The sequence below is a fragment of the Cotesia glomerata genome, linkage group LG1 (genome assembly GCF_020080835.1).
Source record: "Cotesia glomerata isolate CgM1 linkage group LG1, MPM_Cglom_v2.3, whole genome shotgun sequence".
Classification (NCBI taxonomy): domain Eukaryota; kingdom Metazoa; phylum Arthropoda; class Insecta; order Hymenoptera; family Braconidae; genus Cotesia; species Cotesia glomerata.
The window spans coordinates 5395754-5415664 of NC_058158.1; the positions used below are offsets into that span (position 1 = coordinate 5395754).

The window sequence follows — 19911 nt, forward strand, 5'->3', positions numbered from 1 at the left end:
ACTGTAATCCGCGGACAATGACGATAACCAGCGAATGTTCTGAGCAATATATTAAAATACATTGCGCTGTCAAGTATTCTATGTACAGAGTACTGTGAATAGCTCGGGATCCTTTCACGCCACAGGATTTCAGGGTCATAAGCTCTACTCGCTTTTAATCTGCACCCACTCATTTCGTTGTTAAACAGACTGATGTCATCAACGCTCGTGCTCGACGCTCTGACAGCTAAGCTCACTCTTGAATGACAATACATATTTAATGCATCAGTACTGTACTTGCCGTTTATTTGTTCGCATTCAATATTATTTTTTCTTTTCATGCTTACAACGGTAAGTATTATTTTAACATTTTGTGTCGCTTTGAATTTTGTAAAATTGTGCGCAATGACTTTGAAATTTTTAGAGATATTTATTCTGAATTTTTTAAAATAAATTAGACATTGTTTGACATCATAAGAGTTAATAATTAATGTAAAACAAAAATAAAAGAGTTTAATTAGATTTCTGGTTTAAAAATGACAATTTTTTTTATTTTTTAATTAAATTTATAGCCAGTGTTATTTAATGTAAAAAAATTTACGTGTTTGGTTTTGAGCAAGTCAAGTTTCCAAGTGCGTCCTCGAGTGGTTGTCGCGACGCGTTCACGGTAAAGAGCATCAAATAATGCAGAGTGACAGCTACGATTGCAGGCTCATTGAAAATTATCCATTCCCTGTATCCTCATCTGTCACATCACTCATACTCTCAGGCACGTCACCATCCACCAGCCAAATTAATCCCCCACGTCCGCTAATGATTAAATTAGCACTCTTATAGTCTTGATATAAAATAATAATTTATAATATTAATTCAGTTTTCACCAACTTGTGATTATTTTCTCACGGTTATCTTTGCCTGTTTTATGATTCCTTAAAAAAAATGACTGGCAAGTAGTCATAAAAAATAATAATTATTTAAAGAATTCAGTAGCTGTCAATTAAAAATCAAATTATTAAAATATCATTTCATCATGATTAACGACATATAAATAAATAATTAGTTACACACTTTCTCGAGTAATTAAAAAAAATTATCTCGTTTCAAGGTAACCAGCTGTAATAAATTACCTGCCTATTGAATATGCAAAGTATTTATTTTATATTTTTTAGTTTTTTAAATCCGACGAAACTTCACTTTTATAAGAATTTAATATATATTAAATTAATAACATGATTAAATTCATGCATATTATTTATATAATTAATTTACTTTTATACTCATATTTAAACTAACTGTCAGCTGACAACTATTCCTGAGAGAGGTTAATGATTAATATATTTAATAAATGGATAAAATATGAGAACTGCAATAAAATAATTAATCCAATAAAAATATTTTATCTCTTTTATAAATATTATGAATATATACAAAATTATCGAGTAAAAAATTTAATCATCCATTGAATAAAGTAATTAAATAAATTTTTGTCAGTCAATTTTTTCAAGTTACGGCCAAAATTATCCAGGACACAAAAAAAATAATTAATGACTATTAAAATTCTAATAAATATTCAAATTAATTTTAAAAATAAATTGATTCGAATACTATAAATTTCACCTGTGTCCAAATATTTTGTTTCTGTAAGCTATATAATTTTTTACCCATAAGACAGGAACGAGTAAATTTTTTAAAAATCCTCCACGCATGCATCCCTTGAATTTATTTTTGCTTTACCAAAAAGCAAGTTATGCAAAGACTCGTATATTAACTTGGTTATATCATCGTACTGCTAAACCTAGGCCCTTGCATTTAAAAGAAGCAAATGCAAAATGCAGAAGGGAATTTGGTATAATAGTCTGACGAAGTTGCTCGTTAAAAATGTTATGCCACTGCAGCAATTTGCTGAGTAGCTGTAGTAAGCATACACACACACATACAATGTATACATAAACACAACGTTAAATTCCCAGAAAGGATCAAAAGATTCCTCTTAGTCTTTCTTATTCACATTAACTCGTTTATTTATTTTTTGAACAACCACCATGTCACCTCCTCCCTTAAAAATTTCTTCATTCTTTATTTTATTAAATAAAATCTTCGCTTTCTCTCAATCTCCTCTATTCACGTTTCCCATTTACTGACATTTAGTTTCTCTAACCGATCTCTCAACTCCCCTGCTCAGTTATCCCCTTTCGTCTTTTCTCTTTTGCGTGTAACCATATAACGACTCTGAATCGAACAAACCAGGGACATAAATTGGTTACAAGTGCCGCTCAGACTAAACAAGTTTCGCCATCAATTTAACTGTTTATTCAAATACTTTTTTCAACAAATACCGCCGAAGTTAGCTCTACGTGCCAACAGTTTATTCAAATCTCTGGTAATTAGCGAAATAATTATTATAATTTTTCATATTATCTTTATCTTATCTTACCTGTTTCAAGTCCAAAATAATAGTGACAAATTCGTATCGGCTATCTCGAGCCAGCGTTGGGCTTTGCCACCATTTGGTCGGATCAGGATTCAGGACATTTGTGATATTATGCCGTTTATACAAATCAGGACTCCTCGAGTCACAAACAGCGCACCTAGAAGAATCTGATGGCTTGCAAAAGGTCTCGGGGCCATCTTCTCCGCAAGTAGCATTAGCGTAAATTTCGGCTTTTGTCGCAACGTTGAAAGTCGATGGAAAGAGACCTCCGCTCTTTAGATTTCTACTAACTCCAAATTCAGCGTATCCTTTAATAAAAAATAATAATAATAAATTTATTATAATAGCTTTCAAATATATTGAAAAATAGCACAATACATTTATACTCAATAAAAACCCAGTTTATTTTTATTTATAGTTTTTTCCCAGAGCTAATCCTTAAATCAACAATCAATTCCATCCGTCTGGTTTATTTATTTTCTATCAAATAAAATAATTCAATCTAATCGCTTAATTTATAGTAGATTAGTACCGATGTTTTGATGAAATAAAACCCAAATTATATTCAAAGAAATAAATCAAGCACACCGGGGTTTCTTGTGCTATCTTCATTAAGTAGTCCATGAAAGATTTTATAGTGAAAGCAGCTGAAAAAAATATTATACAAAAAATATTTTGTTTTATTTTTTTGTAATTTATTGTTAACTATGAATATTTTTTATTACTTTGTTTGTCTCTCTTTAGTTTAAAATAAAATATGAATTTAAAGCGATCATTTATCGATTATTAAATAAATTTTCTTCATTTTTACAAAAAAATTTTTCAAATTATTGTCATTTTTATACCATCAAATATAAATGAAAAATAATAAATAACTCAATCAATAATTTCTCAATTAGCCTTAATCCCAAGAAGAAATGATTTATTTATCTTTATTTAACCAGAGCCATTAATTCTTGCTTGCGGAAAATATTTTTTGCGGTAATTTATCCGACAATTTTCTATAATTTATATAAATATCGGCGTCTGGATTCCTTGTCGTCAAGTCATCGTCGATATATATATTACACGTTTAAAAGTTAATGTCGCTTAAGACCTAGAGAAAATTAATTTTAGAACTCGTTGGTACGCCACCTGCTTTAACACACGTGTTACTCGCGATCGCGGCTCTACTTCCACACGATATGAGGTTAATCACTTCTTGGATTTCTAGTTCTGTCTCTGCTTGGAAAATTTCTTCACGTCAACTAAACGAAAGTTAATTTTTATCGGGCGGCTAAGACTAAGCGGTAGTGTCTTCTTCCGCCGTAACTTATCTGTTATTTATTACATAAGTACCTCACCACATTATCGATTATTATGATATTACATTAAATAAACAAATAAATAAGGCGTGTTTTACTACATAGTCAAAAGTTTAACAAATTGATGGCTGTCGTAAATAAGCTCGCGATATGAAGCATAAAAGATTTCTAACATTTACGATTTTTTAATGCCATTTGTAGTCAAAATTAAAACAAATTTATAGTTTTTATTAAGCTAACGTTGTGATATATGTGTCTTATCTTAAAAGCAAGAAAGACAACTGCATAAAAGCATGATAAATTCCAAAGACATTACTGTACGCTAATGAGATATTTGTTTCGTTCCCTTGATCTACTGATGAAGATCGGTCTCGGTCGCATGTCTTCCTATTTCAAGATCAACCATCTGGTTGCCGGTACTCGCCAAATTTTCCGATGCCTTTATTCTCACATTCTTTATTTTCATTATATTTGTTAAGTACACACTGAAAAAAAATAAACTTGATTCAAAAGAAAAATTCTCGAATTATAGAAAATTATTTCAAACAGCTTCATCGTTTTAAATTAAGTAAAAACTTTTTTTTATTTAAATAAATTGTACTTGATTCAAGACAATGAAACTCTTAAAAATAATTCTCTTGGTTCAAGAATTTTTCTCTTGAATCAAGTTAATTTTTTTTTTTGTCCACACACATGTATATGTAAGTAAACACAAGCAATGTTGAAAAATATGTCTGATGGAATAAATAAAGGAAACGAAAAAAAAAAATGAGGAAAATAAAAAAATGTTGTCTAGAAAATTAAAACCTAAGAACCACTGTGTAGTGGTATGATACTACAGGAGAGGCTGTAGCTGTAGCTGAGTTAAAACGAATATAAGGTAGTGTACTCATGTGTCGCTACCAGTGACTGATGACGACAGAAATAACCCAGCCGTCGTTTTACTTAGAGAGTACTCTACTCGAGTAGGAAACCAACAAGACGACGTATAGTGGATGAGACATCGTAGTTTTATGTGCACGTGCGTGCGTCATGCTGAATTATTCCTCGTACAAAGAATTAATTAACTCCCAAATATATAATAATAATTATTATTATGAGTTATAAGTAAAACTAAGCTTCACTAGGCTGAAAATCAAGTAAACATTACCCAGAAATTAAACATAAATGTTTGTCTATCGCTACTGTAATAAAAATCCCAACAAAGAGCCCTAGGGGTTCTCGGAATTGAACTACTGTGATGTTTCGCAGTATTAAGCCCGCCCGTAGACATCACGTGCGAGAAAGTGCCAAACAAAAGCCACCTGGCGGATGTTTAGAGAATTAAATTCGACTATTGAATCGCTGCGTTTTTATTGAGTTTGAATATGATGATTAACTTTCGTTTCTTGTTCAGAATTTTACTTCCAAATGGTAAATAATTTTTTTCCTTTATCATCATTTTAATATTAATTTTTTTCTTATATACTTAAAAAAATAGTCAGCTGGAAACATTCTGGACATAATAAAGTTATATTAATTACTTATATTAAGAGTTTTATCGTAAATTTAATTCTTCAATGAACACTGAGTTAAGTCGATGGTAGAAGTGCTTTAATTCTTCAAAAATCGAGTTGAAATAGTGACAATAAATGGCAGTAACGAACCGATAGTCTAATGTAAGTAGCATAAAAGCGTGTGTAGGGCCTCACACGACGTGAGGATCCGCCTCGAAGCCCTCAGCCTTATAAGGCACCGAGTCTGCACTGCACGAGTGCAGATACTGACACATATAGACGTATACATACACACACAACCGCCTACCCTCGACGCTGGTATTCCCCGTGTAAAACGGCTGTGGCCATATCGTTCACATGATCGCGAAGGCTATTACGGAACGCCTTTTAAATTCCGATGTAAACACTAAATATATTTTTTCCATCTTTAATGCGCCTTTTATTTTTATTTAACTGTGACTTTTTTTTCCTCATCTAGTTTTTGTTTTTCTCCTAGCAAGTCCAGAATAGAATTAATTTCGAGAATCAGTGTTCTTCCCTTCCCCTTCCCGGCAAAGTGTTCTCGTTATGTCTAGTCTGGCTCTTGATTCTCAGCTAAAAAGTAACTCTCCCATTACATTCTAAATCACTTCTCACGACCCATTGGCCACTTACGAGTCCTTAATGGTCTATGGTCTATACGCTTAGTAGCCTTTACAAAACTTCCTGTTGTGTTTTGTTGGATTCTCTCATGGCATGTCCAATCTCCGCCCGAACTTCTCATATCACACAACGCACTTGGTGGTCCTACTGGACATGTGACTGATGACTGATGGTATTTTTCATTCTGCTGAATATATTTACATATATTTGTATTTATATCATTTTCATTTTTAATAAAAGTGTGCAATTACATAAAAAAAAAAAAAAAATAAAATAAAATAAAATAAAATAAACTTTATGCAAGGAAAAAAACCCTTAAGGTAGTTAGGCCCAAAAAGCAAAAATTCAAGAAATCTCCCAAACTCCGTATAGAAGTATTTAAATACATAATACACACGCTGTTAAAATTTAGAGACGATTTACCACGTCTAACCGAAGATAATTGCAATTGAAAATGACATTTTTACACAGGTGGTATGGGAGAAGAGAGAGAAAACCGCGAAGTTTTATTATTTTTGTATTGAAGAAATTTTAAGAATTTCACGAAAAAATAATATTACTTAGATTAATACATGTATAATTACCCTACAAAATTCTGGAATTCCCTACCACATAGTTTTTGAGAAATCATTGATAAACTAGTAAAGTAAACAAATAAAGTCATGCGTGGAAGTAAGTGAGCAATAGCCCGTAAGAGAAGCGACACTAGGGAGTGACAGACAGCAGTAGCATAAACTATAGGTTGGGAAAGAACTACCTTAAGATAAAAATTTTGAATCATGTAAAATTTATTTAATTCAAAAAAAATTTGTTCAAGAATTTTTTTCTCTTTCAAAATTAAAATTACAATTATTATTACTGGCAATTTTTTTGTCTGAAATTAATTTATTTTTTTTACAATGAATTTTCATTGATAGAAAAAAAAAATTTTCGTTTAATTGTTAATAAGTCTTCAAGTAATATAAATTTATTTCATAACATTCCCAACAAAACTTAATATATAACGCAATATATTATCAAAAAAAAAAATTTCTTTAATTATTGCGAATAAAGCCGAAGTAATTGCAGCATATAATTGTGATTGAAAATCCATAAAAATAATTATTTCTTTGTGTAGTGAAATATGCCCTCGAGTGTCTGGAGGCCAGTTACTTTTAAATAATCGCGGGGAGAGCACCCACGCGTGTGCTGGCGCCGAGTGTGAATGAAAGTCATCAATGGGCCACCGGCACGCGCATAGCACACTGTACTATATTATATACACACACATATATATTATCTTGTTGAATAGCCTACACAAACGCCTTCATAATATTGCAGGTATATAAACCACATACATAAGCACTAATATGCGAAATATATACATAAATATAAATATCCGCGCTTATGAGTAAGCGGTATAACTTATTATTTATCATAATATATAACTTGTATGCAACAGACCAATGACCGGTGTAAGATCATGATGCCCATGCAAATTTTCACCGATTCACAGCCCACTAGACATTTTAATCGATTAAAACTTTTCCGTACGTCTCAATTGACATTTATTTATGCTGTTAAATCCTTCGACACTGAATAACTACCCATTTATTTTTAACATTCATAATAAATAATAAATAATTAATAATATAAATATAAAATTCTAACAGACATATATAAATAAATACCAAGCATCAATTAATTTGTTTTAAAACACAAAAGTAATTATTTGAAATTAAATAGTATTTTTCTTACCTAGGGTAGGAAAATATAAAATGTCTCAGATTACAAGTAATGTGATCTGAGGCTTTCTTATTTCCTGCCCGTAGTGAGAATACTATTTTTCTCCTCGACGGAGGCGGAAAGCGGCATTTTCATTTAGCGCAGCGGGCGGAAAATTGACGCTTTCCGCCCGGAGGGGAGAAAATAATTTTTCGAGATTGAAAAAATACTTAAAGTACTTAATTAGCTTTCTATAAATTAAAAATTCTAATTTATTTAATTGAATTAAATAAGCGATATTTTAGATTATTTTTATTTCAGTTTTAAATAAACAATCTTTGGGTTAGAAACAAGAGAATGTTACTAATTAGAAGGAAAAATTATTGTTTCAAGCTCTTGTTGCAAAAACTAATTTTCAAAAACTATTAATAGGCAATACGTTAATTTATCATTAATAAATTTATTGAAGTTCTTATTCATTATTGATCCAGATAATATTGTTTTATATTTCTCAATTTCAACTTTTGACAGATATAAAAAAAAATAAATAATTTTCTCTCATGCATTATTGGAGAAATCCACTAAAAAAACGATCACTGACTATCTTAGGGTATCATATCAGATACAAATCTGTAGGATCGCATCTTCAGAGAAAAAAGACGCAATAGCCACGAGTCTAAGCGTGAAAAATCCCAGGCGTTACCGTGACGAATGGAAAAATTTTCGGCACTTCTAAGTAAAAAATCTAAGGCTCGTTGAATTCTGCTAAAACCGAATTAGCCGCTCAATTTCCGTGCAGTGTATAGTATAGTAAAGTGTATAGGCATTACAAAAATTCTTAAAAATAAAATTAAGCGCTTGCCGACCCGAGTAGAGCCTTTTATTCTCCTCCGGTTTCAGGTTCAGTTCAGCTGTGAAAAGTCTTAATACTGCCGGGACTTTATTTACAACTACACTAACGTCCACTACTCAAAAAGTTTTTACATGAATATATCTGGAACCTTACGATTCTACTGTCCTCCGTTCCTTTCACTATTTACGACCACGACTAATTCAAAGGTTGCGCTTAAACTTCCTCTCTAGTAATTGTTTCAGGCCTTCTCATTTTTTATTTTCTATTCTATTTTAATATCAAGGGTTCTTGGAACCCGAATTAACAAACTTTGAATTCCTCCTTGGAATATATTTTTAAAAACCATTAATTTAGACCAGAGATAAAATACTAGATACTAGATAAAAATAACAATAAAGGTATCGGTACATCCATAAAAAGTATGTAGTCACCAAATGCATCCAAGATTCTCACCGAGTCGGCGTTTCCTTGGAAGACAAGATAGGAAAATTGAGTGACAGACCACACCTTTGATAGACCTGCTGATAAAATCCTGTAACCGCTTACTCTTTTATTTTCTTTAATCTCTAAACTGTCAAATAAAATTTCTCCCCAGCATGGTGTGAAAATTTTAAGTACCGATGATTTACAACTTATTCTGATGTCGATGATTAATTTTATAAATTCTTAATAAAAAAATTTAATGCTACTTATAAAAATTACTTTTAGAGTTCAAAATCAAAACTCTGGGTGAAATATTGAAACGAAAAAATAGTAAGAAACTTTTAGTGTAGAAAATTAAATTTTCTATAAAAAAAGGTCCTTATCAATTTCACCGTATCTCCAATCATTAATTAATAATATTAAAAGTCTTTCTCTAAAAATTTTCAAAAATCATTTTTACAAAACTTTGCACAATTTCTTCATATTAGTAAAAATTATTTATGCCGATGCGAGTTCAGCATCACACCATATCACCATTTCAAACGCAGTTGAGTTAACCCACGACGCAGGGAGTTATTCACTTCCCTGTGAAGCCGCCGCGCGAATAACCGCTCGCAGGGATTTGTAGTCCTTTTTTCTCTGAAGATATGCTATATACCTGATACCTGCTAATACTTAACTGGTACTTAAGCATTATACGAGTACTTTAAGTCCCACGTACTAGGAAAATTACCCGGTACTAGAACAATAATTTCCGTGTGTGGGTACTACGGGTAGGCTTCAATAGTATTAACACTTATAGACGTACATAATATTTTCAAGTTATGGAGAATTTAATTGTTGAGTTGAGACTGCGTACATTTAGTATATTTAGTGTTTTGTTGTTATATTATGTGTATATGTTAGTTTGAATTTATACGTGTAAATGCATGTTTGTAAATGCGTGTGTGGTACCGACTATTAGACGTCGTAAACTAACTCAACAATGTTACGGCTATGTTGGATTGTATTTAATGCCCATTTCGATTCCCTCGATTGTCCCAAAGATATTTTCAAGATATGTTTTATAAATATTTTACATTTTATTCTTATTCCGTACTTTTATTATCGTATGGTTGATCAAATATCGTAAATATATATATAAAAAAAAATCTTTTTAATTCTAAAAATTAAAACAAAATTTTCAAATTATATTACTTGAAAAAAGTAAGGCTGGCAATAGCTTGGTCGGCTCGGTGCTCGCTTTTCGAAAGAGTGGAACCCGGGTTCGATCCCAGCACACACCAATATTTTTCAGTGATTTTCAGTGATTATAATTAAAAATATGTGCGTTACGTTACGTTGCCAGCCTCTGGAAGTGGCAGAGATAGCCGGGCGGCACACGTCTGACTTGGGCGATCACACATTTAAGTAACAACTTGAATGGGTGACCACTCTAGTCGGCGTTGGCTAGCGCGAGGGATCTCTGCACACTAGGAGAGGGGCCTAATGCTCCAGTGGTCGATAAATAAGAGTTTCTTATCAATCACTGTAGACTTAGCCCAGCTCTGACTGTACTAACATGGGTTTTCTCTGTGGTTTTCCCATGTTACTGTTCCAATAGCCGAGTGGTGAGGATCAGGGCAAATGCGGTACAGAAGGCACAAGTCGGTCCACAGCCGCAATAAAAAGGGAGATATAGAGTGGAGATAAGTGGGGACATCTGCCTTGTAAAAACCAGTAACGGTATACAAGTAAAACTCAAAATAATAATAATACTTGAAAAAAGTAATAATTAACTTTTACTTCACAAGATATAAATAATTTAATTTATCCTTTTTTGGGACAACAATATTCATAATTTATTAAAATAAGAAATTGAGTATCTAAAAAAATTTTTATTAAAAAATTTACGACAATAAAAATATTTTCTAATCAAAACTATCAATAAATAAAATTTGGAAATTATTGTACATTGAAAAATGTATCTACTTTGAAAGGCATTAAGATTCGCATCATAATTTATTAACTACAATGAAAAATGATAGCTAATAGACCAGGTTGTGATTTTCTGCTGGATAATGTAAATGCAAAAAGAAAAACTGGATAATTGCATTCTTGAGATAGCCTAAGAACTAAGTGGCGTTACACATTCTGTATGTACATATATGTACATAATATGGACGGTGTTAAATCTGTGTAGTATATTATCTTCCAACACCATGGAGGTAACATGTGTAATGTTACTTTTTAGATAACCAATGGCTGTCCATACCAATATATCCACTAGTTTATATACAACATACGATACATATACCCTTATACACTTATGCATATTTCTTAGCTCTATTCGCTCAGGTCGACTCGGATCATGACAAGTAGTTCTCATGCTGATAAGCTAAGCCTCGAAGTGTCGTTAGTTTTCCCGGCCACGGCGACGAGTTACGGGAAAACGATAAAGCTCTCAGATATCTTCTCTCGGGCTAAATGGAACAAGTCAGCGTTATATATTAAAGGCTACCGACAGACACCAGATACACTATCATTAACACTGATTTATTCTCACTAGTCACCATTTTTACTTAAAAAAATTTTAATCCTATATAATCCACTACTATTTATTCTAGTTAGAAACAAAAATTTATCTCTAACATGAAAAAAATTATCCATTAAAATTCTTTCGTAAAAATTGATCTAAATTTTTTGTCACTTATATGTAAAAAATTATCAAACACATGTTTCCAGTTAAAAAATAATAATTTAAGTCTATTAGTCATCTACATTTCTTCTAATTAACGGTCAAAATATCAGCAAGCTTTCAGTTCTCAAAAAAAAAAAAGTTTTGCGATATTTAATTATAATTATTTTTTATTTGAAAAAAATAATCTGGATTCGCCGTTGGTTGACTGATAAAATAGGATACAGTGAGCTTGACTGTTACATCCTTTGAGACGTCAAGAAGTTAGTCGTTAAGACTCTCAGCCACAAACCGCTTACAGACCCGGCGATCTCGGGTATAAACGTCTACCAGTCACTAGAGTACAGAATAGCTTGCAAATTGACAGATTTAACTTTAAACTCGTTCAGTCCAGTGTTCATTCTTACTACACAATATTTACCGAAAGTACTTAGTCGTTAAATCACTTTATAATTTCTAAACAATAAAAGTCGCGGATATAAAATAGAAACTATTAAATAGGAAATAGAAGAAGTACAGGTATAATTTATTGGGAAATTCTTAGTATGTAATTGATTGTTCATAATTATCTTTATCAATAAACATCAGAAATGATTTGATTAATTTACCGACGAAGAGTAAAGCTAATTATACGAGATAAGAATTAATTGCCAGCTTATTAAGATTTTTAAATGAAGGTAATTAAATTTAAAGAGAGGTATTTATTAAATTGAGAAGGGTTTAAATGCACATTAAAGAGATAAATCGTGAATCGGTATTTTTTTCACATAATACGATGTATTACATTGCATTATTATATATGAAATTTTTATGCGCTGCATATCAGACCAGCTCGAGCCATAATTACAGCGGGCAGTTCGATTACAGACCGAACTTGCCCGCTCGGTATTAAACCTTTCGCGATATTCAACAGATTATAGCGCATTATGGGTGTAACAGTTGTTTTCAATTCGGAATTTTTTTGATAGAAAAAAAATTGTCTACTTGAAAATTCGATTGGTCAAATACTGAAAAAAAAATTTACTTAATTTAAAAGAAAAATTATTGAAAAAAAAAAATCATTTTAAAGAAATTTATTTTCATGAATTGAAAAGAAAAATTCTTCAGTCAAGTAAAATTTTTCAGTTCAACAATTTTTTTACTTAAATCAGAAGGATGAAACTCTTTAAAATTATTTTTTATTGTTCACGAATTTTTATCTTGAATTAAGTTAATTTTTTTTTTCAGTATATTTTTAACAATAACAATTTCAAAATGATATCTGATCTGCTTCAGTGTGTGATGCCCTATATAACATGTAATATGTTTATATATTATACATAAAAAAAAATAAGTACAAGTATGTACATATAAAAGTATAAGTGTAGTGTTTTGTAAATTAAAATGGCGATGTTGTCTGGACATGGACGAAAACGAGGTATGATAAAAAAACTGATCGAAGGTATGCGGAAAAAATAATAAAAATAAAAAACCGCAAGGCGTCGAAGCGAAAGATCGACTGATCGATTCAGTATAAAATTAATCCGAGGCGCTAAATGACCAACCTAAGGACGAGAGGTGCCGGGAGATCGTTATCCAGAAGCCCGTGTTAAAGCCTTACTCTTATTTTTTATCTTTCAGCGATCGTAAGATGCTCGGAATATAGATTAAGATTATATCATGTATGATATTCGCCTTAAATATATAATATTATATACATATTTATATTTATACCTAGTGTATAAATTCATGCTAAAACTATTTTAATTCTAGCTTCTACATGCAGAATATCAATCATCCCCGCGAAATTAATATTTATCCTAATTTATGTATTGCGCTAATTTTTTATTGAATAAATGATTAATTGATTGTTTTAATTCTAACTATTCGTAAATAACTAATGTTTTAAAAATATATATTTTATGCATGCGTAAACGATTGGATAAGTCTAAGTGTCTCGGTATAATTTTCCTAATTACCTTGTAAGAGATATATGTAATTATAATGAAATCGTGAGTACTCGTAAGCTTTCTCATGAAATAAAATATAAGTATAATCATGGTAATAAAAGAATAATAATAAATTTACATTAATCGCCTATTGCGCATGTAATGCTTCTTAGCACGCTAATGTGTAAGTTGCTGAGAACTAAGTTGAGTAAACATATAACATATCAGTCGTCAAGTTCTGCAACTTATTGCCACTAGGTCAGTTATTATATCCTACAAATATAGTAACTTATTTTTTTAATTTTATTCAAATTATTCATTACATTTTTCAGTAATTACTAAGAGAATTTTTCATTGAAAACTACCCTGTAATTAAGAGTGATTTAAAGACTTATTTTTTTATGAATAAACATTAATCTCCAGATTATTTCCATAGTTTAAAAGTTATCATAGAAATATTGTTTTTATTTATGATTCAGGCGATGTCACCGAAAGACAGCCGAGCGCGAGTTCAAATTCCCGTTGGACAGGTCAAATATTTTTCTAAGATTATTCTAAGTTATATCAAGTGAGTTAAATATTGCTTAACAGCTTGCATCATTATTTATCAAATAATATGATGATTCATTTGTTACTACAACGGAATTTTTGTTTTGAGTGAATATTAGTTCATCGAAAATTGACGAATATATTAGGCTTAAAATTTATCATTTAATATATAACACATGGAGTAACTAGAAATCGTTCAAAAATAACCGTGACATTTTTCTAGGGTCAAAATATTTATAATTCACTGAACTACTTGAATTAGCTTTTTAAATTTTATATCCCGAATTATCGATCGATCGAGAATTCTGCCCCACACATTGTGAATGGTCTGTGTAATTTTCGGATCGAAAATATTTAATATATTTTGAGTACAAATAGATAAACTGATCAACTGCGTGAATAATTATGCGAATATTAAATAAATAAACAACTAATTGAAATTATAATTATGAAATGAAGTAAATAACCGATAAAGATTCATTGAACTTTGTTGAGCTCGATAACTTGGGTCGAATACACTGATGATGCATTCATTAGTGGCATTAATAACAGTACGGTTGTTATAAATTTATGAATAATATATAATGTAATCGTGCAGCGTTACTAAACACGGATTTCCGAGTGAGCTGAAGAGCGTGCAAGAAAGAATGAGAGACGTCAGAAAGAAAGTAAAGAGGGGTCATGATGGTTTGACGTCTCAATCCCGATGCTAGCGAGTTGAGAGCGCGGTAGAGTTGGGTGGAGTGAAGCTTATTATATTCGACTGCCGGAAGTCGAAGGTTACGATTTATAAAAAATTTATAATATAGTAATAATAATAATAACAATCATAATCACCAACATATATTTGTATTATAATAATGAAAAAGTTTGAAAAGAATAAAATAACGCGTCCATTAAATGGGACGTAGGACGTGCGTATAAATAATGGCGCGAGGTAACGCGACAGGAAACACAGCAGATGGAGCACTAACGATCTCGCGCGATCGCTATTGTCCTCTGAGTCGTCTGACATTTTTCAAATTTTCTATAAGGATTTTTATCCTTTCATACTTTAAAATTCATGTCAAATAATATTAATTACAATTACATTATTTATTATTTATTAGTATTATTACGTTCCATTTATCACATTAGTATATTTTTAAGAATAAAAATTGGGATACCATCAGATTCTTTACCCGCATCATTAGAGAACATATCGATATATCTGTCCTCATTTATTTGCTCCGTGCAATTTTCTGTGAAAACACCTATCATCTTTCAGCATTCCGTTACTCACAACAAGTGGTTATTGCTACCACTTCTTGTGTGTTTAACGAGCTGAGGAGCCTTACTCGTGACTCTCTGCCCGATAATAAGCACCCTTGTACTCTACATTTCATTACAACTCAAGCTAGAATGTGTTACTTATAATTGATATTTAGTATTATAAATATTTATCTCAAAGAGTCTGTTTATGTTGGAACTCTGGGGAAAAAACAACATTTAAGTGCACGTTAAAAAATAGCAACCGAGCCGGAAGTCAGTGGCGCCTACAAAACTTTGATAAGTACCATCGAGGCGTGGCGAGAATGCTCAACTACACGCTGCAATTAACTCAAGATATCGAGTTCTAATGATCGACTGTACTTGTAATCAGAAGTCTCTCTACACTCTAGCTTCAAGACTTATATACTTACAAGTATTACATCGTATAGTATCATTTTTATTCTCACCGAATGTATAATATTCATACTCACAAAACACTTAACACTTTTATTACACTCGTATTTCATTTTTTATTTAACATTCATTTTTTGTAAGTTATATTTAATTTATTTAAAGAATATAATAAACGTGATTATTAAGATTCAATTTCATTTACCTGTTATTGATAAATTAATTATAATTATAAATTTTTTTTTTTTTTTTTTTTTTTTATTAATGTAGACTGAAAAAAAATCTTGTATTAAGAATATTCTTATTATTATTTAGTATCATTTTTTTTCACTATGATATAAAAATATATTGATCAGATCAACAATAAATAAGTGATTAATTTCAGTAATTTAAAATCAGTTTATTATTATGATAGTAAATTTAAACGTTCATGCTAAATACATAAATTTGACTCATAACAGTTTGGCGTTAAAGTCACCATAAATAAAGACAATAAAATCATTCTTTGATTCCTTATTACCTTTATTGCATTAAATAAATGACTAGGAAGCCTGCATAGAAGCATCAAATCGTGTCTATTGCCAATAAATGTATTTATTCGAGTCTCTAAGTCACGTTTCAATACGTGACATTGTTATTCAAAGATTCACCAGCCCTCTTTATTATATTCCATGAATAAAAATCTGAGTATGTAGAGATATTTTTACCCAGTTAATATAATGCAGATAAATAAATTTACAGAAATAGCTCTCATTGGAAATATCAAAGATGTTGAAAAAAAATTTTTATTTATTTTTTTTTTATCATATTAGCTGTATTTAGGATTAAATCAGTATTTTACATAAATTTAATAAACTAAAAAGAAGTTGAGAATGTTGAGAGTTTTTTGATGAGCGATAAAATAATGGCGTTTATTTAACCTGTTGTGTGAATTTGGCGTTAAAATGTAACATAGGATATTATTTTTATGGAGATGCCCGGGGTGAAACACGGGCCACAACGTCAAGGGAGACGAGTAAGAGAGAAATTTAACCATGATTTTAAAACCCTACGGCAATGTTGCTTTATTGCCGCTTTATTATCTCCAGACTCGCATACAATAAAAAATAATAACAAAAATAAAATAAAAATGGGCAAGTTGAGTAAAAAGTAAAAAAATTTTAACACAAAAAAATGAGGGAGAGGAAGAAAGCAAAAGACCCGATCAGTTTCTCATTCTTTTCACTGCAAGAACATTACATGTAAGCTTAAGCCGAAAAAGTGCAAGCTGTCAGTCAAAATGAAATTGCGCGTGCCGTCGACTGATTAAAAATTATTTAAGTACGTCATTATTGTACGCAGCTTTCGTAATTACAAGAAATTGTTTATTACCAAATAATAAATATATTCTTTAATTTTACGCCTGGCTTGTATATTATCTTCAGTGTTAGAAGTAATAGCGCGTATTTCATTTATTTGAATGAAAATATTTGTTAATTAATTATTTATTTATTTATGCATTACCGAGATTTCAATGTAAATTTAGACGTGAATGTTTACACATTTATTTGAAAAGGCTTTTTGAAACGAGGGTCAAGATGAATAGCCTCTTAGTCTTTAGAATTCATTTTATTTTTATTTTTTCATTATTCGGGCGCCACTAAAAAAACTTTTGCATTCCTTGTTTTATTCTGAATTTCGGTGTGAATTAAATTTCTTTTTTATTTTTATTAAATTTATTTAATTTACATATTTGTTGTTATTTTATCCCAGACCGAATTTTATGGGTTAATTGTTAAGCTTTAACCATTACTAATTTATTTTAATTGTAAAAAAATTTATTATGCTTTCAATGATTTAAAAAGGTCAAAAATAATATATCGTACTTGAAGGTTATTATTACGAGGGCGTTTTCAAGGAGATCAATTGTGGTCATGGTTAAATTCTGCATCATTTTATTTCTATAGAGAAATGGGAGCTCGTTTTTCTTACGTGTATGCATTACATACTTATATTTGTATGTGTGTATATGTGTAAGTTGTTAAGTTCGATTTAGCTGGGTATCCCTCTCCCTCTGCATATATACCTATGGGACCCTTGTGAATTTGTACTCAAGGCACGTACTTGGCCCCTACTCGCGATCTGTTGCAGGTTTTAGCTTTCTTTGCTTTGCATGCGCCGCGACAGCGGCATTTAAATAACACCGAAATGATGGAGTGCCAAACAAGAATCGAATTATTTGAAAATGCTTTTCGATATTATTTTACAAGAACTTTAATTATATATCTCCTTATTATTTGCAATTTTTTTAAATTATACATTTATACTTTAATTTAAAATTCAATTAGAAAAATTAAAAAAAAAATTTTATTTTATTATTAAAGTACTATAAAATTTTTCCAATTTATAATTTCAGCAAAAATATTATTCACATAAAATTATTTTCAACATCAAATAATTTTATTTCAACAAACTTGAAAAAACTTAAAATGTAACTACTCGGTTTTTTAAAAATAATTTTTATTCGAAAACTAACGACTTACAGCGATGATGTAAAAATAAACCTTTTGGATTTTAAAAACTCGGATATTTTAAGGTTATTAGTTTTTACATTGTATATTTAAAGAAACACTTAATAAAATAAAATAAAATATATAATATTAACGCCAGTAAATATACGAAAAAAATTTTCGATGACTGTTGGGAAACTTTTACTATCTTAATTTTAATACTAATAATGACAATGATTAAAGCAAACGTTTACGTTATACTGTACTATACTCATCCACAATATTTGAACAATTATATGTGTATACATTTCATTAATTCATTGTTAATTCTGAAAGATTGCTGACTAGCTTAATACAAATAAAATCCGAGAGTCATACACACTTACATCCGCAGCTAAATATAAATAACGAAAAGCCGGGTGGCATTCACGAAAACGAAACATCTGAGAGTACGGCATACATCCTATCCACGGTGTCACGACTTAGACTCTCGCTCATATACTCAGCAAAACTAAAACTCCAATACATTTAACGCCGGCTCAGACTCATATTTATGTTTATTTAAATTTTATATTACACCGAATGTTAATGTACATTTCGGAGCTCGTTAAAATCCTTCTCCCCACATTACATCTCACATCACACCATATCACATCTCACATCTCGCATATCCATCCCCAATCCATCCAATCAAATCTAATATCTCCTAACCGCTAATACAAGTAACTAACGTTTCATGTCTATCCGTCTTATAAACTTTTCATTGCACCCATAAATTTCCACCCCTGCGTAAATAAATTTAGAAAAATAAAAAAATAAAATTGTACATACCGTTTCTAAAATTACGTTTAAATCCTCGAGCGGCGTCACTTGAATTCCATAGAGAAAAACAAATAATAAAATAAATACTGAGCTTACTAGCTCCTCGTAAGTTTCTCAACACCATCTTCAAATTTTAATTATTATTATTATTATTAGTATATATTCTAATAATAATTAATATTAAACTATTACGAAAATGATAACTCAAGTTAATTTTATCGCTAAACTCATTGAATAATAATACCGGTTAAAATTGATCATGGCAATGACAATGATTGATAATAAAACAACACAACAATAACACTGATATTCGTATTTATTTCTGGAGCAGTAATCCGAGACGATGTAACAAGTCGAGAGTTACTCTACTTCTCAATCGCCCGGGGGATTCAATTTGTCAGTGTCCTGAATTTTTTAAGTTAAAAATACACAGTAAGTATATTAAAAAATCACCAAAAAAACATTACACATAATATATCAATAGTAATAATAATAATAATAATAATAATACAAAAGTCATCATCACAAGTTAAAAAAATCACCCATCACTTAAACTCACTTAAAAAATATTTATTTTATTTACAATAAATAAATAAAACAATAAAATAAATAAAATAGACAAGCAGAGTGTCTCTGAAACTTCTAACTCGCATTTTTTCAGGATATATTTTTCCGCGTAATTTCATCGTGGGCTGAAAAAATAAATCGTTTCGTTTCGTTCGTTCGTTACATTTGAAGAAAAAAAAAATTTTTTTTCTCCACTACAATTTAAATGAAAGAAAAAATAAAAACATAAACAAAAATAGTGGCGCGTAATATTTAAAAAAAGGTAAATTAATAAAGATGTACGGTAAGAGAGCGGCCGCGCGTGGTAAACGCCGCAAGCGAACTAAGACCGTAGTCCCTGAACCAGACTGCCGCTACCTCGGTACAGACAACATATACACGAGTT

The 19911-nt window shown here is 30.6% G+C and overlaps 1 protein-coding gene across 1 annotated transcript in view; it reads right to left on the reverse strand.

Annotated features, from left to right (window-relative positions):
- LOC123267014 (laminin subunit alpha-1) overlaps positions 1–19119 on the reverse strand; it is an 86139-nt gene extending 67020 nt beyond the window's left edge. The window contains exons 1-2 of the mRNA XM_044731488.1: positions 18969–19119; positions 2414–2718 (exon numbers count right to left, since the gene is read on the reverse strand). Coding sequence (XP_044587423.1) covers positions 2414–2718; positions 18969–19083 — 420 coding nt within the window. The 5' untranslated portion in view covers positions 19084–19119. The remainder of the gene's footprint in view (positions 1–2413; positions 2719–18968) is intronic.
- Between the last annotated feature and the right edge of the window lie 792 nt (positions 19120–19911).